General features: G+C 43.8%; 1 protein-coding gene across 3 annotated transcripts; it reads left to right on the top strand.

The window, feature by feature from the left end:
* The first annotated feature begins 7799 nt into the window (after positions 1 to 7799).
* On the top strand, positions 7800 to 22534 carry NEMP1 (nuclear envelope integral membrane protein 1). Of its 3 annotated transcripts, none has more exons than XM_079967101.1 (9): positions 7800 to 8124; positions 10100 to 10212; positions 12530 to 12749; positions 13938 to 14010; positions 14600 to 14693; positions 16201 to 16315; positions 17485 to 17710; positions 19506 to 19682; positions 20089 to 22534. In XM_079967101.1, exons 1-9 carry the CDS (start codon positions 8007 to 8009, stop codon positions 20279 to 20281), a joined length of 1329 nt encoding a protein of 442 aa, XP_079823227.1. In that variant the 5' UTR covers positions 7800 to 8006; the 3' UTR covers positions 20282 to 22534. The 3 variants fall into 3 exon arrangements, with proteins under 3 accessions (XP_079823227.1, XP_079823226.1, XP_079823228.1); XM_079967100.1 differs by having other exon boundaries at positions 7801 to 8124; positions 10097 to 10212; positions 19509 to 19682; XM_079967102.1 differs by having other exon boundaries at positions 7801 to 8124; positions 10097 to 10212.
* The last annotated feature ends 664 nt before the right edge of the window (positions 22535 to 23198 follow it).

Genomic DNA, 23198 nt, shown 5'->3' with positions numbered 1-23198 from the left:
CGCCTGCTTTGCATGCAGAAGGTCCCGGGCTCCTTAGCTAGCAAATCTAGTTAGGAGCTAGTTAGCTCCTTCCTGAAATCCTGTGAACTGCCCTGAGACCTCCAGGTCTGTATATATATACAGTACAGCCCTCCAGGCTGTATATAAATTCAATAAATCATCATCGTCCTGGTCAGTATAGAGCAGAGATGGGAACTTCTGACCTGTGAGCCAGAGTTGGCCCTGGTACAGATCCCAATTTGGCATGTGAGGCCTGTATGTATGTATGTATGTATGTATGTATGTATTGATTGATTGATTTATTGATTGATTGATTGATTGCCAAACCATGCTCTTCCTCCCCATACCTGATGTCTTGTGGGACAGAAAGAGGCACAGCTGGATTGGCTGTGCAGCTGATCACTGCAAAAAACAACTTTACCAACCCTGTTTTTGGTGCTTGGGAAACACCAAGCTCATGGCCAGCAAAACCCCTTGTGCTGCGGTTCCCAGGCACCCAGCATCCATGTGGCTATTGGGCCCTTGGGAAGAGCTGCGCAACGAGCTTTGACAGGTGAGTGGGAGAACCCACCTGTCAATCATTTGGTGTCAGGTGATTGACAGGTAGTTTTCCCCACCCACTTGTTAGAGTTGGACCAGGGAGGTGAGGACAGAGAAGGATCTGGCCAAAAAAGGTTCCCAATCCTGTTATAAAGCCTGTTCAGCATAAAGCAGTTCCTATGCTCTTCAGAAGAAGCATCACCTACTACATTATAGCAGAGGGGTGTGTGGTGTAGGAACCCTTGGGTTCTTTCCCCAGTTCTAACCGAGGAAGAAATGCCTCATGTTTACAACTGGAATGCAGTGCTTCTGTGTTTTCTGCCCCACTCAAGATGACCAACCATGGATTACCGGTAGTTACCCACAATCAGAAGTGGCTAGTTCTTCCCCACCCCCGTGCACTCATATAGAATGTGGGGGAGGGGGAGGAAGTGGTAGAAGTGGATTGACATACTATTCTGGATGAATATGGAATAAATAGATGCAGTGTATATGTGGCACCAGAGAGTCATACGTGTCACATATTGTAGTAATGTACAGTATATGGGCAGCAATCCTACAATTACAGACAAAGAGTTTTGGACATTAATTTGTACAACTTGGCAATGTATTAGAGCTTGGTATGGGTCCTTCTTCCAGGTAAACGTGTAGGATTGCATGGATAGCCTACTTTAATGCTTTGCAGGTACTTTCTCCAACTACTTAATCAGTTAACTTTACTAAGGTAATGCCAACTGATCTGTTCCCATCTGAAGCTAAACTAATCTGAATGGCCAGCCGTCAGATGAAGACTTTCCTGAGAATATTGTATCATGAAAGCAGCTAATCTGATTACTAGTTTCCAGTTAGTTATCCCCAAAATTATTAACTCTTTAGAGTGATAATTTAGAGTGCCAGTCATAGATTTCTGCTACTGAGAAACTGTTCCTTTTGAGATGCACCCAAGATGTACCATATTTTTTGCTCTATAAGACCCACTTTTCCCCTCCTAAAAAGTAAGGGGAAGTGTGTGTGCGTCTTATGGAGCGAATGCAGGCTGTGCAGCTATCCCAGAAGCCAGAACAACAAGAGGGATTGCTGCTTTCACTGCGCAGCGATCCCTCTTGCTGTTCTGGCTTCTGAGATTCAGAATATTTTTTTCTTGTTTTCCTCCTCCAAAAACTAGGTGCGTCTTGTGGTCTGGTGTGTCTTATAGAGCGAAAAATACGGTAGGTAGACCAAAGTTTATTTTGAGGATGAAGGGGCATATAAACATCAGTTCTTCATTTGGGGTGTTCATGCACGTAGCTCCAGGTTGAATAAGGAGCTAGGAACCAACTTCAGCCACATTTCCACAAGCTTGAGTATATGGCAACTTGTCGGAATAACACAGAGAAGTAGATGAGCTCAGAGACTGAGGTCAGACTGAGGTTGGAGAAGCTCATGGTTTCTTGTGAGAGCTGGCCAATCGTGGGGTGTGCAATAGGACTGTCCTAGCACTTCACATCAGCTCAGTTTACAAGCTATCCCTCCTCTCCCACTATTGCCGTGAGTGTGAAATTCCCTACCCAGGTGCAGCAAGCCAAGTGCAGAGCAGTGGGCAGCACGTGGGAAGGGCCTTGACAATTATGCTATTAAGAAAATATTTGGCATTAAAGAGCCGGGTCACGTGGGTTGAAAGGATGGGATTGTGAAGCATTTGCATCCCACATAGGCTTGTTGAAAAGGCTGCCGTCCACCCCCTGAGCCTTTCCTTCCCACTAATATGAGCCTCCCGGAGAGAATCAAAAAGGAAAAGCAATTGAGATCCGTTCTGAAGTAGGGTTGTTGCTTTCTTTCCTTACAAAGGCTCTTAGGCACTTGCTTAATTTCTCACACTCTGAAGCCAAAGACAAAGAAGCCTTTTCTTGCTTTGATGAATTTACGCACACAGGCACGCTTTAGGCTATTCCTCTTGCTACAAAGGCCTACCTTTTTTGCAAAAGAACCAAGTCATATATCCATCTATGCATGGTACACTGTGATGCCTTGGTGGCACTACATCCCACCTTAGAGTACCTATGCCTCTCAGTTATGAGCATTGCATGAAAAGCTATCTCCAGCTGCCCAGAGGAAAACATTGGGACTTTGGCTCTGCCAGTGTTAAAAACATTATAAACAGCCTTATATGTACTGTGTCAGATCAATAGCCCTTCTACCTTAGTGTTGTCAACACTGACAGCAGCTCTCCTGTGTTTCAGACCTCTGCTGTATCAGGAGATGCATTCCAAGCGCTGACACTCAGCTACATTTTGCATTTAAAGCAGGAGCACTGATACTCAACTGCAGCCCTCCCTGAGCTGCACAACTGTCCTTGCTTAAGGTGTCTCAGCCAGCACTGGACACTTAACTCTAGGATGTTAATCTTGCCTGGTTCCTTTTTATTCCCCAAGCACCTGCACTTATATAGCAACCTTTGAAGGTTCTTCTTTGAAGAAGAGATTTGCTTTTACAGTACATACTGTGTGTTCTTGTTGGAAAAGGGATGCACCAGCAGAAAGTTCAGGTAACAGTAGCCACTGATCATTATCAGTGCAGGTATCTGTTTCATGACATGCCAGACTGAGCACCTCAAGCTCCTTTTACGTCAAGTCACTTTTTGCAGCAATAAACTCAACCAGCAAACCAGTTATAGAGAGGGATTTCTGAGAAAGCCATCTTGAATTACATCAGGCTGGACTATCAAAACAGGTTGAATGGCTCCTTTCTCAGCTAGAATGTGCTCCTTAATTCTTGTGAGGTCTGTTGTGCTCCAAGGCAAACAAAAAATGTGGAAGAATCCCTGTCTCTTACCCTAGCACTTTTTTTTGGTCGAGGTCTCTTTTCCTCTCTTAATCTGACTTCCATCCTGTTTTGTTCCTCTGAGGCCAGGGTCTCTCTCTTTCTGGACTGCTGGACTGGTAGGATAGCGATGTGACCTTGGCATGGGAACAAGGGTTATCCATAGACATATATTTTAGATAGTGTGGGTGTGAACATGCTGTTCTCACAGAGCCTTGACAGTCATTATCCCTGCTGGGGAGACTTACAGGGTATGAAAATAGGACAATGAACATAACAAAGCAAAAGAGAAGATTTCACCCTGAAGCGAATAAGTTAGTTATGCCTCTGAACAGTTCGTGCACTCTCTCTTGATAATTCCCTTTCAAATGAAAGAGACTGAGATTGCACTCCTAGAGCCAATTACCTAGGAGACGTAAGACCCATTGAAGTCACTGGGGTGTACTGAGTAGATAAACATAGGATTTCACTGAAAAGCTGCATAATTACTTGGCAATATGTTCCACTGAATCAAATGGGGTTTACTTCTGAGTAGGTTAGCTCAGATTAGATTTATTAAATTTATGACCCACATCCTACACCAAAAAGTCCTGAAACAAGGTCTGTATTCGTTAAAGCTATGGTTTTCCCAGTAGTGATGTATAGAAGTGAGAGCTGGACCATAAAGAAGGCTGATCGCTGAAGAATTGATGCTTTTGAATTCTGGTGCTGGAGGAGACTCTTGAGAGTCCCATGGACTGCAAGAAGATCAAACCTATCCATTCTGAAGGAAATCAGCCGAGTGCTCACTGGAAGGACAGATCCTGAAGCTGAGGCTCCAATACTTTGGCCACCTCATGAGAAGAGAAGACTCCCTGGAGAAGACCCTGATGTTGGGAAAGATGGAGGCCACAAGGAGAAGGGGACGACAGAGGACGAGATGGTTGGACAGTGTTCTCAAAGCTACTAACATGAGTTTGACCAAACTACGGGAGGCAGTGGAAGGCAGGAGTGCCTGGCGTGCTCTGGTCCATGGGGTCACAAAGAGTCGGACACGACTAAAGAAAAACAAGGATTGAACTCAGTCCCTTAAATAATGGCCTGCAAACTGATAAGCAGCATGAAAATGGGAGAACTGCTAAACAAACAAACAAACAAACAAACAAACAAATGTTGTATCCTATCATGTTCTTAAGTTGTGTAAGATAGAGCCTCAATCAATATCATGCAAAAATTCTGTGTGGTCAATACCATGTGCTGCTTGTCTTATGAAGCCCATTTGAGCTTACTTCTGAGTAGACTTGCATAAGAACAGAAATTCTAATCTGAGATAGCAATGGGGAAAATTGGAATAGGGCAATCTTTGTTCCGGATTAGTCAATCCAGAACACTTTTGTCTCTGATTCTACCCATCATTGGCATGCAGCCCCACAGAGATTACTCCCCCCTCCTGCCATTGCCACCACCAGGGGAATGTGGCCCCCCACAAAATAAAGATAGCCCACCTTTGCACTAGAGAAAGCAGCAAAGAATTGCTGGGCTTCTTGGAAGCTATTATTTCTACATTGCAACAGTTACTGTTTTGCTCCACTCCTAACCTTGTCTTTTTATTGCCCTAGCTTCTGACAATATGATAATGCATTACATCAGAAAATTATTAATTTCTTTCTACAATTGTAAATGATTACAAAAGCAATAGGAAACAAAGCCCATTAACGTTTAATGGTTTAATATAATGTCATTTTTACTCCCCACATTCAGGTTAAGTATTTCCAGAATTCGTCTTAGTGTTTTCCTTCCTCCTACTGCAGGAAACACTGGAATTTCCCCATTCAATCATGCATTCATATTTTTTACTTCACTGGAGGGAGTATACCACCACTCTTTATATTTTTGGAAAAACAATAAAGTGTACCATACTATAAAATGAACGATCCTGGATATAGCCTCTGGCTAGCAGAAGCATTTGTGTTAAATGACCCCGAACTTGGCCCTGGGCCAGTGGGTGCCTGGGGCTACACACGCCACATGCGCACATGCGTCTGACGTCAGTATACCCACTGATGTGCACGTGTGACATCAGCAGGGCATGCTGATATTGGACGCACTTGCTGCAAGTGTGCTGACGTCAGGTGCACAAGTCCTTGTGGTGTGTACAGCCCCAGCACAAAAATTTGCGGGTGCCCGGCCCTTCATGGGAAATGTGGTGGGAGCTGGAGAACTCAAGACCAGGTGCCTATGACCTCAAACCACACTTTTAGGTAACAATGTTCTGTTGTATTTTGAACTTTATTTTTTCTAAGCTTAGTGTGCTCGTTTTTATTTCTTCTGGCAATTACAGCTACAGGGAAGTGAGATATTGATTGAGTTTGGGGGGTTGAAATGGATAATGTCAGCCTTGGCTGACAAATGAGAACTGAAACCTAAGTGATGTGAGCTAACTTCCCCATCAAAACATGTATACTGTAGAGGTTTCTGTTATATTAAGAGCTACATTGGAGACATCCAGCCATTGGAAAAAATATGGACCCTCCCTGTTTGTCTATGGTATAAAGCAGAGCTTTCCAAACTGTGTGTCACAACACATTAGTGTGTCCGCTGCAGTGTGTAAGTGTGTCATGCAAATGCTTCCTGCACTCCTCCCGGGGCTGGAAAGGGGTTAGTTTAACCTCCAGTTTGCCAGTAAAACCTAATTACTGGGTCATGAAATGATGCATGTCTAAAAAGTCTGTCACCAATATGAAAAGTTTGAAAAGCTGTGGTATAAAGGGAAGTCATGCTCCTGCACAAACATATGCATCAGTTTCACCTACTTGTTGGTTGCATACACACTATACTGGACCTTTAAAGCACATTCAAAGCACATTTCCCCCCTCAAAGAATTCTGGGCATTGTAGTATCCCTCATGGAATTACAATCCCAGCAGCCCTTAACAAACACATTTGAAAATGTGTTTCAAATGTACTTTATACACTATGTACGGGTATATTGTTCTAGACCTAATTTCAGGGGGCATGGGGTAAGAAAAAGGGGCAAGTCTTCTTGCACCTGCATATATTCTTGAGCAGGGCTTCCACTGATGGGACTCCATATATTAATCCTGCCCATCATGTGTACATGTTAGGAGGGAGGTGACAGGCAACACACTTGGCATACAGCTGAGAGAAACCAGGCTCGCAGTGAGCTTCTTTATCTGTTCTTTGCACAGCTTTGCTCTCAAAAGATAGGGTGATGGTCACCAAGAAGAAGAAGAGTTTGGATTTGATATCCCGCCTTTCACTCCCCTTCAGGAGTCTCAAAGCGGCTAACATTCTCCTTTCCCTTCCTTCCCCACAACAAACACTCTGTGAGGTGAGTGGGACTGAGAGACTTCAGAGAAGTGTGACTGGCCCAAGGTCACCCAGCAGCTGCAGGTGGAGGAGCGGAGACGCGAACCCGGTTCACCAGATTACGAGACTACCCCTCTTAACCACTACACCACACTGGCTCTCTTTGAAAGAGGATTAGATAAATTATTGGAAGATAAGCATGATGCCATGTTCTCTGCAATTGAAAGCCATTGTGCCGTTGTTGGGAATCACAAGTTGGGTGAGTGTACCTCAGGCGGCAGGATCCACAGGGGCAGCAGATTCTGATGCAGATCTTTATTCCCTCTCTTGTTCCTGATCTAGATCTTGTGGTAATTATACTTTACAGAGTTTTATAAAACTTACTTTTTATTAAAGATTTTATTGGTTTACAAAGGGGCTGTCTCCTTATGGGATAGTTTCCAGGTGTATATTACTTTTGTAATTTAAAGTCTGCCTTCTGGGATCCATCTGTGAACAGAATGTGTGAGTAAACTCTTTTTATACTTTTATAGAAGACTGTGTCATGTCTATCTTTTTATGAAGGACTAAATGGGAAATTACCAAAAGGAAAACGTATTTTAGAGGCTTTAGCGAGCCTGAGCAAATGCATCAGCTGTGCAAGTTTAAAAAGGGGAATGTTACTCTGCTAAATTGTGGAACTTGTTAATACAAGTTGGAAAGGATATAATCAATATATCCTCTCCTGCATCCCTGAACATTCCCACAAGGTGGAGTCGTTTTCTTTCCCTCCACTTGGAGATATTGAATTCTAACAGTTGAAATCTAAAGCGAGAGCTGAAACTGCCACCTGTCACTCAGGCGGTTGCTCAGCAACGAGGTTCAACAGCTGCCTGCGCAGCGCGCGCGTGAAGCCAAAGTAGCTTCGATTTACGTCAGACATTCCCTCTTGGTTGCTATGTTGCCGCTTGAAAACGGCGGCGGGGGCTTAGCTTTAAAAACTGTTCCTCTGATTGGCTGACAAGGGACGTCCGCAGCCCAATACGTGTCTGGGGGCGGGCTCAAGGTCGGGCGATTTGACTTTGTCGTTGGCCAGAGAGCCAGCGAGTTAATGTGCCGTTTTGCCGAAAGGCGTTACCTCACAGAGGCCGCTGCGGCGATAGGCTTGCTGGCACGTCATTCAGCGCTACCGTCAGGCAAGGCGGCCTCGAGAGTTGGAACTCCCGACAGCGGCCGCGCTCGAGCAGCCTGCCATTGGCTCATATCCCTTTCGGTCATGCGCAAGGGAGGCCGCGCGGCAGCGAGTCCTGCTCTCCGATAGGTTGCGAGAGGAGCCGCGGCGAGAAAGCGGCCTTTCGGGATGGGCGGCGGGTGAAGGCCATGGCGGGAGGGACGAACGCGGCTTCGGGGCGGCCTAGGCTTGGCGGCCGCCGCTTCCTCCTCCTCCTCCTCCTCCTCCTCGGGGCCGCGGTCCTCGTGGTGCCGGCGGGCGGCTCAGGTAAGGGGGCGGGAGGGCGGCGGGCTGCAGGCGCGGAGCTGCGAGGAGGGATGATGCCGGAATCTCGGCTGAGCTCCCTTCCCTTCCCAAGGCAGGCTTTGCATTTCTGGCCTGAGCCGACCGTGACGTTACTACTAATAAAAATCATTCACACGAAATGTACAGTTTCGTTAAAATGCTGCCAGTGCCACCCAAAACAAGACGGCATAACTTATCCGTGGTCTTGTTTGGGAAGTGAAGGCAGAAAGGCGGCGCGATTTGTTCCTGGGCTTCGACATAAGAGGCTTTAGTTTGGTGTTTCCCAAAATGTTCATAATTAATTCACCAAGGAATTGGAACTGAGGGACTTAGCTCCATGTGAGACAACTTTATAACAATTGTTATGTATGGTAAGATACCACTACTACTACTACTACTAATTGTATCCTGCTCATCTGACTGGATTGCCCCGGCCACTCTGGGCGGCTTCCAACATACTGTATATAAAAACATAAATGTTGTCCGGCACTATGTTTCTGTTATTTACCAGCACGTCTCAAGAGAGCAAACTGGAAATGCCAGAAATGCTTGGCTATGAATCTGGGGTATATTAAGTTTCCTTTAGCTGTAAATGATGGCACTTGTTTACTGGCAAGTGTCAGATTTGAACAGCTCAGGTGAAAATTGTTGGTAAAAGGCAGGATTCACTAAACTTCTGACACTGACAGCGCAGTCCTGTGCCTGCTAACTTGGAAGCAGGTCCAGCTGAATTTGATAAGGCTTCCCCCCAGCAGTGCCATTTCCTGGAGGCACAGGAAATCAGCGCAGGGTATGATTTTAAACAATTGAAATCCAGTGGCTCTAAAACCTTAGTATATTTAACTGCATTGTGCTTGTTTGTCCCTTGCCACTTTCCTTCATGCATGCACACACTCCATAGTGAAATTTAGTTTCTAACTTCCTGAGACAGGAACCTTTTTAGTTATTCTGCAAAGCAGCCTTCTCTAACCTGGTGCCATCCACATGCTGTTGGACTACAACTCCATCAACCTCAACCTGCATGGCTGTTGGTGAGGGATGATGGGCACTGTAGCCAAAAATTTCTGGAGGACACCAGGTTGGGTGCTATAGTCATAAAAGTATTTCCCCCCCCCCCCAGGATTCAAGTTACTTTTTGCATGCTTGTGAATTATTTGAAATTTCCTCTTTGCCAAGCACACATAATTTTTATAGTGCTTTGCAGAATCTACACAATCAGGTGCTTGCCCTGAGGATCTTAAAATTTCAAATTCAATGTAGGAGAAAAAAACATGGTGGTATGTGTAGAAGGTGCGTGTGTACATGCATGTCCATGAATGTGCAGGCTCCCTCTCATTGTCCACTACGTGTAGATTTTGGGGCACCAACCCCTGTGTTAGTGGCTGCTTTTAAGTTGCCTATTGCAGTTCATTGGTGTGGTATAACTTGTGTGAAAATGAATAGTGATGTTTTGGAACTTTTTGGGTCCTCTTGCTTAATACCGCTCTCGGAAATAGTGCTTTCTTGGTGTAGGCTAGAGAGCATCATTCCAGCACCTTACTCAATACACTAATCCTGATCTACAGTGGTGCCCCGCAAGATGAATGCCTTGCAAGACGAAAAACTCGCTAGACGAAAGAGTTTTCCGTTTTTTGAGGTGCTTCGCAAGACGAATTTCCCTATGGGCTTGCTTTGCAAGATGAGACTTCTTGCGAGTTTGTTTCCTTTTTCTTTAAGCCGCTAATAGCCGCTAAGCCGTTAATAGCCGCTAAGCCGCTAATAGCCATGCTTCGCAAGACGAAAAAACCGCAAGACGAAGAGACTCGCAGAACGGATTAATTTCGTCTTGCGAGGCACCACTGTATATTTTGTATAAAACAACCCTGTTCTCTCAATTCTCAGGCAGCAACTCTGATTTCAGGCAAAGATCTTGCTAATGTCTTTAACGCAGTCCTTGGTTATTGTTTGAACTCAGTAGATAGAGTGCTGCCTCTTGAAGATCATCGCATGCAAAAAGAGAATTCCTCTAAGCAGTTTTGCTACACAAACAAGGTGACCCCAAAATGGCATGACATATGGACCAGAATTCAGGTAAGAAATGGAGTCCTTTAAGTTTCTGGCAGTTGACGAACCTCAGCCGAACATTCTGTCTGCATACTTGCTAAAAAAATTCAAGGGAACTAATCCTAGATTATGTAAATCTCTGTTAAGTAGCTACATGTAGCTTTCATAAAAACTTCCATTGTCTTTTGTTTCTCAGCATACTGGTTGGGAGTGTGTGGTGGATGAACGATATGGGGTGCTGAGTAATGCATTTCTCAAGGCTCAGAACTGGAGCCATGATTACTGTTGAAGTGCTCTACTGTGTTACTGTGAAGCTAGTTTTGTATACAGTCATACCTCATGTTACGTTTGCTTCAGGTTGAGTGTTTTCAGGTTATGTCCTGCGGCGACCTGGAAGTACTGTAACGGGTTACTTCCTGGTTTCGCTGCTCGCACATGTGCAGACGCGCAAAATGACGTCACTTGCATGCGCAGAAGTGGCGAATCGTGACCCACACATGCGCAGACGCTGGTTGCGTTGTTTTCAGGTTGCGAACGGGCCTGTGGAACGGTTCCCGTTCGCAACCAGAGGTACCACTGTACAGTATAGTCAAATGTTTTCTCTGTGCCTTCTCATTCTGTTTCAAGTTGTATTCTACAGTTGTTAAAAGAAACTTTTATTCAAAAGAGCATTCTGTGTTATAGAATGATGTTCATAGGTTCAGGCTTTGAGAAAAATAGATTGTTATCATGGTTGGAGATAAAAGTCAAAGACAAGGTCATCTCTTGGAGCCCCAGTTATGCTGCAGATTGATGTAGCTGACAAATAGGGAACCTGTAGCCCTCCATATACCGTTGGATGATATCTCCCATCATCCCTGACCATTGACTATGCTGGCTGTGGTTGATGGCATATGGAGTGCATCAACATCTAGAGGGCCACAGATTTCCTATCCTTTAGTTAGTTACTTATCTCTATGGGTAATGCAAACTCTCCATACACTATTTGTGATTTACCCAAGTACAGTAATGGTTGGCAGATGTCTGTGCTTTCCCTGTTGGAGCAGCTCTATTCTTTTCACAGTATTTACCAGCATTACATAAGCTGAGTAGTATTCTTATACCCAGGTAATGGAATGTTGCATACTTGAGCTCCAATCCTAATCCCACTTAGCTGGGAGTTAACTCTGTTGAATTCAGTAGAATTTACTTCTGAGTAGACAAGGTTAGGATTATGCTGTTAATCTTTCTTCCTTGCTGGGTGCCTTTTTTATTTGTGGGAGAGGGTTGACTATGCAGCTGCTGAAGAAGAGAAGTTGGAAAATACAGTGGTGCCTCGCAAGACGAAAAGAATCCGTTCCGCGATTCTCTTCGTCTAGCGGTTTTTTTTGTCTTGCGAAGCAAGCCCATTGACGGTTTAGCGGATTAGCGCTATTAGCGGCTTTTAGCGGCTTATCGTTTTAGCAGATAAGCGGCTTAGCGGCTTAGAAAAAGGGGGGGAAAGGGGGGAAAACCCCGCAGGAACTCGCAAGACATTTTCGTCTTGCGAAGCAAGCCCATAGGAAATTCGTTTTGTGAAGCACCTCCAAAACGGAAAACTCTTTCGTCTAGCGAGTTTTCCATCTTGCGAGGCATTCGTCTTGCGGGGCACCACTGTAGAAAAGATTGGTTGAAGATGGCACGATAGCCAGGGGAAAGGGACTTGTGATGTCATAGGCAAGGTCAAGTGCTTGCATCACTTTGAACAATGGAGATTCACACTTGTTGCAGCAATGATTGCAGTTACTATCACCGGTGCTTAACTGCTTGTGTCCTGGGAAACAGCAGTTTCTCCATAACAGGATCAATAATTTAGTGGTGACTGTTGCTCCTGCCCACCCACTTGAGCCACGGTGTCTGGAAAGGCCCTCAGCCTTGATTGAATGGAATACTCACACAGTCTCTTGTAAACTTGTTTTGCTGTTCAGTTGTTTGCATAATGAAGTTCAGTATTGGAACTTTGGCCATCTGTCTCCTCATTCTCTCTCCCTGCCCCCGCCCCCACCCCCATTCTGATCCTGATTTTTCCCTTTCTGATCCTGTTCCTTCAAGTGAATGCTTCTACTTTTCCTTTATAATAATTGTACATTATACCAATCTTACCAACTTCCTTTGTTGGCATGCTTTCCAAAAGCCCCTTTCTCTTCCTTGGTACTTTCCTCTGAACCAGCCTGTCATTCATCTTTGTAGCGTGCATTTCATAATGGCACATAAGTTTTGTGTTGTTTATTTAGATACCACTTGAGTGGTGATATTCTGATTTTTCTGTATTTTAATGTTGGAATCTCCCTTGTGGCTAACCCTTTCCCACCTCTGTCTTTTGCAGATACGAGTAAAAAGCAGCAAGATGATCCGAGTCATCCAGGTGGAAAATGAGGAAAAGCTTAAGGAACTGGAGGGATTCAATGCGTGGAACTACATTGGCTCCTTCTTCAAAGAGAAACTCAATGACACCTATGTTACTGTAGGTCTCTACAGTAATAAAACTTGTTTGAAAGTTGATGTGCTTGAAGAAGGCTCCAATTACACCATCATCGTTGCTCGTAGTATGTCCTCTTTTACCTTAGTTGCTGGCTTACTGGGGAAGCTGTTAGTTGTGCATCTAGTACTGCTAAATGAATTAGATTAAGCTGCTGACTTCCTGATACTGTGAACTGCAGGCCTTCTGGTTGCACAGAAATGTAGTAGTGATGCGAGGGCAGGAATATCAGGACACTAGCTGGGCAAGTGAGTTATGTAATCTAGATGCTTTGCACTACATGTGGTGCCATAAGTAGGATGAATACTAGGATTTCATGCTGATGTCAGAGGCTTCACTATGTCAGGTTAATGGAGAAGTTGATTCATTTTGTGAGGGCCAAATAAGTCGCAGTGACCCAAAGTTCTTTTTTTTAGCTTTTTAACGAGATGTAAGCTTGACTTATATGGTATTCTTCTGGCTTTAGTGATCTCTTACCATTCCTTGTGAAAACCTATGCGTCTAGAATATTTTCTATTGCAAAATGGACACATGACACTCGTATACCAAATGTTTTTTAAAAGTAGATCCTATTGCTTAGTGTGAAATTTCAATTAATGGTTCATTCTTCTATACTTGGGTGCAAATACCCATCACTTGTGAATGACACATATGCATTAATCCTGTATATATTGCACAGGAGCTTGGCCATTTCAGTATGCATGCACCTTTTGCAATTAGTGAACTGCTGTGTGTGTATTATCTCAGAGTACCAAAGTTTGAGTAAAGTCAAACTTTGTTCAGTTCATTTTTGTCTTTTACTTGGGAGGGATGTTGATGGTGAGAACTACTATTTTAAGGTAAAGTATTAACTGATTGAATGAGTTATGTGCTATGCTGTGTTGTTTCTTCTTTGTAAGTTAGTGAAGGGGCAGGTGACCCAAACCCAGGTAACCTGTCCCTTCATTAGGATGTAGTGTGCTTGTTCCTACAGTAGATCAGCATTCTTATGCTGCTGCACAGGAACTTTGTACTCTGCCCTTTGAATTAATTTAGATTTGCACTAAAGTATAGGGTGGTTTTGGATGATATCTATGAAAGACAGGAAGCGGTCATCACAAGTGTTGTGTGTCTGGCAGTATTGCTATATGAAGCCTCATCATAAATGGGCACTTGGTCTGACAGCTTTTGAGGTTACCTTACACCCTAATCCAAAAGATTTAGCAGCTCAAAGGTCAGTTCAACACAACGGATGAACTGTTTCATTTTCTTGCAGCATTTGATCCCAAGCTCTTCGTGGTTACATTTCTGGGCCTTCTGCTGTTTTTCTGTGCTGACTTGATGAGCAGGTGAGCACTGTAATGGGCGGCAGAAATGCCAGACATAATCGACTGCAGCCATCTGCTTGGCCTGTAACAGCTACCAGATTGATCTTTCCTGTCTAAAGCAATGGTAGTAGATTATATGGTTTTTGTTTTAATAATGAAAGGCTATTGCAGGGGTGGGTAACCTCAGACACAGGAGCAAAATATTCTCCCCCATCCCAGGGCTCTCTGTCTGGCCTTTGAGACCCGGGACTCAGGACTGCCTGTCTCCAGCTGTGCCATGGCTAGCAAAGGACATGCTGCTTCTTTGTTCCACAGAAAGTTGCCTTTTGCTCTGCTAAATCATGGCTATGCTGCCTCCAGTGTCTCTCTGGACTCATGGCTTTGTGGGCTTTGCCAGAAGCAACAGAGAGAACAATCTCCACCTCCACATGGCAACTGTAAACTCCGGCTTGTTACCCAAAGGCCAGCCAAAGGTTTTGGCTCTTGGTGTATTCCAGCCATTTTCCCTTGTTCTTGTGGCGTGTGTTGAATATTTGCTCCTCCTGACAACCTTTGTGGACGTATAGATGTTATTCCTGCACAGCAACTGAAATAACAATTGTCTTTGCAGAAGTCCACTTTTCTTCTATTCAGCTGGAATAAGCATCGGCGTGCTAAGTTCATTGCTAATTGTCATCTATGTAATGTCCAGAATGGTGCCCAAGGTGAGTGAAAGTACTGTTCTATTGACAATACTAGACTCTTTGGCAACAAGCATCCAGAAAGCCATGAGTTCAGAGTTCATCTTTCCAAATGTTTCAGCTTTAATTTCAAGTGCTTTATTCAGACTGTCCACGGCTTAAAGAACATGCATGACACATTGACCACTCAGTCTTGGCTAGAGGGATTGTCTTCCATACAGCTTTGTTGTCCATATTCCTCCTTTCACTGTTTTAAGTTAGCAAGAGGAATGAGTGAGATGGCAGCAGCAAGAGGAGAGGAAGCAGGATGTACAGCGGTGCTCTTTCCCTTGCAAATGAGGAACTGACAGACGTAATAATCATTGACCCTAGAGAGGGGAATAATTGAAAAGAGGGAAAAGAGAAACATTTGCTTGTTGTGGGCAGATGAACATGGCTCACATCATCACAGAGTGGGATTTTTATTGCACCCTTCTCAATATATGGCTCTTGCCTGATATATAGTAGCTCAGAAGCACTTCAGTGCATGTTTTTGTTGGAATCTGGACTAACTTAATATGATAAATACTTTACTACTGTGGTTGCCATATATACTAGAAAAAAGTTAAATGATTTTTGGCAGTGTGTGTATATGTGTCAGTGGGTATATTCCATTTTTGCTTGACTACATTCCACCAGCTTACCATATGCAAATTCAAATGTTAGTGGTTGTGCAACCACTTTTAAAAATCCCAATTGTAGTATTTTGCAATGTAGGAAAATCCATGCCATCAACCGCACAGTTCAAATGGTATATTTCCGTATGAGAAAAAAATGGGATTCAGCAAATGAAAATGCCTGTCTTGGGACAAGTCTATTCATCTGATAGTTAAATAGCTGCTTGAATTGAAATTGCCTGTTTCTTATTGTGCTTCATATTTCGTATTGTGGAGTTGTGAAAAGTGTTTGTGTGTCCTTTGTGAAAGCGTTTGGACCAAGTCAAATGCAGATACACAGTTCAGTGGGGTTTAAGTAGAGGGCCATGGCTGCCCCGCCCCTGCAATCCCTCATTCAGCTCTAAAATTGGCCACTGTAGTCTAGGACCTGGTTCTGTTTAGTGGGTAAAATGGGTAAACCTGTGTCTCAGTGGTATGCATCAAATGATTTAATCCTCTTCTGTTAAAAAAAAAAGACCCTCTCCCTGCATGTAGAGTGCTGGGAAGAAGGGTTCTAGTAGGGCATGTTGTGTTGTGTGAGCCCCCACTAGCAACCTGCATAGTACAGTCTACATACAGGTTTGCCACTCTACTTGCTGTTGTGAGAACTAGGCCAAATGCTTCTCATCAGTCCCTACCAAAGAATCTGGCCTAACTTTATCTTGCCAGTCTATGCCGAAATATGCCTGCCTGCCAGAACCCAGCCATAGAATTTAAATTGTGCAGTTTGCATATGGTAACAACCTAGTAGTGCTGTATGCCTAATTTAGGGCAAGCTGGATTGTCTGCTCTGTCGATAATGCGAAAATAGCTTGCTTGTTCTTTTTGTGCCCTAGAAAAGTCCCATCTACCTCATGCTAGTGGGAGGCTGGTCTTTTTCTGTTTACCTTATTCAGCTGGTCTTCAGAAACCTGCAGGAGATCTGTAAATTGTACTGGGAATATCTGCTGGGTGAGTATTTCTTGACTTTCTGTGCTTTCTTTTTCATCAAAGCCTGTGCCTTGGGCTATTCTTCATATTTTTGAGTGAATCTAGAATTATAGAATCATAGAATTTTAGAATTGGAAGTAGCACCAAGGGTCATCTAGTCCAACCCCCTGTGATGCAGGGAAATGCATCGCCTTCACACCTGGGAAATGCTTCGCCTCCACACTTCATCCTCCGCTCCCAATTAGCTTGAGTAAAGAGTACCTAGAGATCTAATTAAGGCAAATTTAGCTGCATTGATATTTGTTCACACCAAAATGACAGCTAAAAGGTGTTCAGCAAATTCTGCTCAAGTATAATTTGGAGTCACTTAAACAGAAATTTAAGTAAAACTGGTGTTTGGATGGTGACTCCTAGTGGGATGAGGCACTAGGGTGGGAGTTATGAAGGAAATAATGGCATCAGCTACACTACTGGATACAGTGGTACCTCGGGTTACATACGCTTCAGGTTACAGACTCCGCTAACCCAGAAATAGTACCTCGGGTTAAGAACTTTGCTTCAGGATGAGAACAGAAATCGCACAGCGGCAGCGGGAGGCCCCATGAGCTAAAGTGGTGCTTCAGGTTAAGAACAGTTTCAGGTTAAGAACGGACCTCCGGCACAAATTACTTAACCCGAGGTACCACTGTATTGCGTGTGTCTTGAAAGCAACCTGTTTCAGTCTTCTGGTTATGCAGTCCTTGTCAACCGTACCAACCCCTAACTTGGTTTTGATCTTGAGAGGTTTTTCCTTTTAATATCCCATGTGAGGAGAAGCATGCATTGTGAGCACAGGAGTCATTGATTTAATTACACTTGGTATGATACAACCTTTCTAGATCAGCATCCCATTCATTTTAAGGCTTTTTGGTCCAGTCTTCCTAGAGCAGACTGTGTAAAAGACCTGAGTTCTTGGCTTTTGTTACCTTCTGGAATCTGCTATTGGCAACATGTTTTAATCCTCTTGCTGTTAGGGAATAGTCATTGTTTTCTATCTATTTCTGGCTGATTTAGCACATCATTTTGCTTCCTGGGGTGGTGCTTCATTCATTAAGTCACTCACCATGAGGATAGTTTAGGCTCCAGATTAAAAATAATTCTTGGAGTATCTCTTTATGTTTCTTCCTTTATTTCCTTTCCTTTCTTTGCAGGTTACTTGCTCATTGTAGGGTGTATCAGCTTTGCAGTGTGCTACAAATATGGGCCCCTGGAGAACGAACGCAGCATCAATCTCCTCACTTGGGGTTTGCAGGTTCTTGGCTTGCTTTTCCTCTACGCAGGCATCCAGATACGGCAGATCGCCATCGCACTGATCGTAATTGCATTCTGCACTAAAAACCTGGAGTACCCAGTCATGTGGGCCTATGCTATCTACAGGTGACGGATGGGAAGCAGGGCATTACTCATCCTAGAAGGCACAATCCAATAATAGACATTAATAGACTAGTAAGATAAGGTGTGTGCTTGTGTTTGTGTGTATGTACTCAAAACACAGTGAAATTTCTAACATGTACGAGAGAACAAGGATTGCCTATTCAAAGATCATTTACTATATTTCATTCAGTGTTGGCCAAGTCTGTAGTTTATATCTGGATAATCAGAAGGAGAATGAATACTTTTGCATATATATACAGGGAGTGTTTGGATAGTTGCTCAGAATGAGATGATTGTTGTTAATCATTTAGACACTTAAAATTCTGGGGCACTGTGCAGCAATCTGCTGTGCAGCATATTAGATTGCAAAACTATATTGTTTATTTAATATACTAGTGTAAATGAATGGAAAGGAAAGAGGAAAGCAGGCAAATTCACGTACCAGTTGTTAAAAGTTATAGCAAGTTATGTAATTGGGTAAAGTTTCTTCTAATGACCAGTTGAAATAGGTGCTATGGGGACAGTGTCCAAAAAGGAGGACCCATTGACTGGATCCCAGCCAGCTCAGTCAGACCTCAATCGCAGCATTCACGTGCCACTGTAAACCATCATTTTACTCCTCCCTGATTCTCTCCTCCTTTGTAAGGTGGGGCAGAAACAAACCATGATCCTGGCTTACTGCTGTGCCCAAACAAGGATTATGGTTTGTTTTGCTCCAGAGTTTGCTTTCTCATCATGGTTTGTTTGAATAAAACAAAACATGATCTCCAGTTCAGATGTGATGCCAAGCCAGGGATTGTGGTTAAACATACTAGTGGGGAGGAATGAAGCAGACATATTTACAGTAAGCCATTACTTATGGTTTACAGTGATGTTTGAACACACCCATTATCTTTTTTCCTCCCTCAGGTGAAGCCAGGTGAAATGGTAGCTGATGGAAACAGTTTGTGGGAGGGGGAATAGCTAACCTAATGCTTTAACCCCCAGTTAATGGGTATGCTTTTGCTCCACGCAGCCTGTATGGTGGAAGCTGGGTTGAATTGTTGGTGAGCTTGCTCTGGATGTTGAGTGGCAAATATGGTCAAATGGATATTGTGTTGAAACCATTAAAATTGGGATTTCAGTTGCTGGATTGAAACATACCACTAGATGGTGCCTTCAGAGATTTTTGCAAGCTCTGTCTCCCTCTAAAGACCAGCAACATGTTTAGATGCCTGGGTCCTCCTGCTCTCTGTGTCTTTTCTTCTGTCAGGTGGGCCTATGACCATAGCATATGAGAACATATATATTTACAATACCTGGCAAACCTCTTTTCAATTGAACTTTACAGCAGTAAGACACAAGAGACGTAAGACTGCTCAAGGCATAAAATTTGAGGCTGGGAGCGAATCGCCCTAAAAAGACAGTCTGTAAAAGATCTCTCTTTGGGTCTGATGTAAGAAAATGACACACAGGTCTGAGGTCTGTTCAAATGTCTACCTAGTATTCACTAACTCAAACAATACCCTAACTCCGATTACTGCCAAATTGTGTTTAGTTGTTGTGTATCACAATACTGTCTTGGGAAGAACCATCAAGATAATGCGGTAAGACTAGTGGGATAGAATCTTTCTGAAGAAGATCAAGTCCTAGCCCAAAATCAGAGTCTTGTGTCCTTTTGGTACAGGCTCCCAGTTGCACCCTATTCTAGTGAAGCTCAAGAGTAAACACTGTTTCCTGAGCTGCTCAAGGGTTCTTGGAAGGCACCAGACTTTGATGTTCAGACTTGCAGCTGCCACTAATGTCATTGCTATCCTAGCAGGAAGGTCTCCACAGCCCCAGAAAAGCCCAGCCCACCACGTCTGCTGACTGAGGAGGAGTACCGGATACAGGGGGAGGTGGAGACACGCAGAGCCCTGGAGGAATTGCGGGAGTACTGCAGCAGCCCAGAATTCTCTGCCTGGAAAGCAGTCTCCCGCATCCAGTCTCCCAAGAGGTACTGTCCAAGATGATTAGAAGAAGGGAGGGGAAAGCTGCATGGTGCTATGGGATCCTTATACCCTTTGGGAGCCTTCAAAAGGACAGCCTGGTTACAAACTCAGCTATAGGAGGGAGGTGGAATCTGGGGTAGTTAAGGGAAGGGGCGGGAATGAGATGCAGGTTTGAAGCTGGCTTCTCTGCTAGTGACACACGCCAGGAAAAACTACCAAGTGTGCATTGCTTTATTGAGTGCATGCTACACATGGGGGCTATTCCCCTGGCCATGCCTGCAGTTTGGACTTTGTCTGACAAATGTTTAATTGGCCCATGTTACATGCATTTCATGGCAGGCCATTAAATAAAAGTCAGACATCTGCTGGTTGCTGCGGTACTCTCACTGCTCTCTGCTGGTTTTTCCCCAGATTTGCTGATTTTGTAGAAGGTGCTTCGCATGTGGTCCCCAATGAGGTCTCTGTCCATGAGCAGGAATATGGGCTGGGAGGTTCTTTTCTGGAGGATCAGCTCTTTGAAGAGGAAGATGGAGAGCGAGACTACAGCTTTGAAGAAGAGCAATGCGTGGACACCTTTTGGCCCCAGAACCATCTAAGTTTCTGAAACAAAGCCGGCTAGTATTCATGCAAATAGATTGGTTGGTAATGCCCCTTGTTGACATGGGGTAGGAGTTGCAGCATTGCTGCTCTCATGTTAGAGTGAGCACATGTATACCTAGTCTACTGTGGATGGCACATACAGAACAAGGTGTATATGCTTGGCAGACTGCGCAAATGGGCTGGGGTTCTATTAAAGCCCTGCTGCCTACACTAAACAATGAACCGAACGTGCAGTGAGCTACACATGGGGCAGAGTCCTGGACTCAGTATCTTGTGGGCTGTGAGTGAATGAGGCTAGGCAACCGGGGAGCAAGGTGGAGTTGTGACAATCTATTTAAAGCCTGTCGGTAATGAATTATTTTGCCTTGATTAGACAGGGGCTCCAGAGGAAAGGCTTACACCAATGTGTAATGTCCAGCTGAGTTAGGGTTTGCTGTAAGTACCTTAGTTGGTGTCCTACTTTGTTTCTTGGAAGCCCAGAATGCTGTCGTCCGAGGTCTGACTTTTCATGGTGTCTGTGGTGGTTAGTAGAGATACTGCCCCCTTGGTGGCTCCTGTGCTTATCGTCTGTTAGGCAACTCTTTCTTATGCTATCAAGCTTGATCCTGTGCTTGGCACAGTTCTTTAATGAACAGCAGGTGACCCACATGCATGTTTCAGCTCAAACAGGATTTTGTCTGCTTGCAAACAAGATGCAACCAATTTTTTTGGGTGGCCTTCTACTGCTTTCTGTGTTTTTGTTTGTTTTGAACTAGTTTCCTCCCAACGTAAGTTTGCCTGTATAGCTCTCTGAAGCTGCTATTTGGTGTCAGAAAGGACTAAGTAACTGATACAGGTACTATAACAGGATTTAACTTATGCCTTGCTACTTTCAAGCACCTGTTTGGCCCTTTCGTTACCACCTGGCTTTAAAAATTCTGACAGCTAAGTTAGATCCTCGGGGGTTTGTTCCTTTTAGCAGATGCAGCTTGGCACAATCTAATAAAGAGCTGTTAAATGTTATAGGCGACTAAGCCTATCAAATTCTACCACCTTTTTAACTTCAGGGATAGTTCCTAAAGAATTACAGACACAATGGCAACCTGATTCACTTAGGTGTAGGTCCTTATTATTTCTTGAGCCTTTTTCAAATTAGTTTCTACAGAGAAATGTAGCAAAGGCCTACATTTTCAAAATGGTTGTTTTTCCAGAGATCAGTTGAATTGTATCTTCCAAGAGTGGGTGGCATGAGGCTCCGTGAAGTTCTTTCAGGAATAACTCCCTCAAAATAGTTGACAGCATATGACAGAGAATTGGACTGGTTATATGTGCCTTATTTACCTAGTCTTGGAGCAACATGAGCAAACACAAAAAGGTGAAAATAGCTGTCATGTCCGGTGTTCTGGCTATTCTGTTTCTTCTCTGTAGCCTGATACTTGTGCAAATGCTGCCCAGTATATTTGGCAGAACCTGGTCAGCAGAATTTTTGGGATCGAAATTCTTCCTTTTCTCCATACTCAGAGATCATAAAAACAATATAGTTGATCAGAAAATGGGGAGAACTTCATGCTGTTGGTATACATTTTGAGTGAATTTAGTGTTACAAGACACATGTGACTACTGAAAATCACAACCCCCTGTCTGCATCCTGCTGCCTTTCTCCAAAATGGTACAAATTATCCCATGCCCTGATGTACTTTGCTGTACTTTCTCCAATAGCTGCAGCTAGTGATGTGGAACACAGAGAGGAAATGGGATATGAAACAGTATGTGTAAAATGTCTTCCTCCAAGTGTTACAGTCAATACAAAATGCTGAGTTCACTTTGTCACAAAAGCAAAATACTTGATCTATGCAAATTGGGGATATAAGCCATTACGTGTTTCTGGGGTAGAGGTGGAGGGGAATACCTCCTAACTGTGGTCAAACTGCCTACAGACAGGTTTAGATAAGTGTGTGTTTCTCTTTTATTTCTCCTACGAGGTGGTCAGTATTTTTAAAAAAGTTACTTTTGACTGTGAATGTACTGATATGCCATATCAATGCTTTCTCGGTTGTGTAGTGAAGGTTAAGATTTTTAATAAAGTCTTTTTTGGTAGAAAATGAAACTTGTGATGGTGTGAGGGGTAGATAAACCTTTCCACCTTCTTATGGAAGGTTTAATAGAAACCTCTGCTTTGTTTTTTGTCTAAAATTGCCTCTTGATTGTTCCAAGCAGCTTATTTGCTTGTTGGACTGCTCTCTAGCATTATGTACAATAAACCACTTGTGAGTTGGAAGCTTTATTGAAGAACAACAACCTGCCCCCAAACATGAGAATCTTCTTGCAGGTGGCTGTTATTGCTTGATCAGAAAGACCTGGTTGATGCTTCCTTATATAGCAAGCCTGCAATTTATGCGGATCTAACTTGTACACATTATTTTTTAGCCAAGGGCTAAAGGCACTGGTCAAGCTGTAATTTCTGGAGTTACGTTACGGTGGGAATAATGTGCCTTAGGCATGCAACAAGGCCATAGGGGTTTTGCAGAATAGTAATGGCACCCACACAACTAGTGTCCAAGGAAGGGTAGCAATAGCAACCCTCTAGTCAAATCTGCTCATGTTTAACCTTAGGGGCGAGAAACTTGCTTTTTAAAAAACACACACAAGCCCAAGACTGAACTTGGGTGACTGAACTCTGTGCCCCAGACTAGTTTCCCTGCTTTCAGAGCATGGTGAAGAGATTGACTACAAAGAACTTCTAAACAACTCAGCTTAGAGACAATATGCAGTTCTAACAGAAGGTCAGGCACAAGTGTTTACTTGTTGAATTTGATTCCTTTAAAAAACATACAAGTGAGGTAATATAGAGTAACCACATTCATCAGAAAGCACACAGGGGGAGAAAAAGAGTAGATAGCAGCCCAGCTGTATCCCACACCCTTCTGTCTTGTCACACGCAG

This window comes from Podarcis cretensis (assembly GCF_951804945.1).
Source record: "Podarcis cretensis genome assembly, chromosome: 2".
NCBI lineage: Eukaryota > Metazoa > Chordata > Lepidosauria > Squamata > Lacertidae > Podarcis > Podarcis cretensis.
This window is presented reverse-complemented; position numbering and strand designations above follow the sequence as displayed.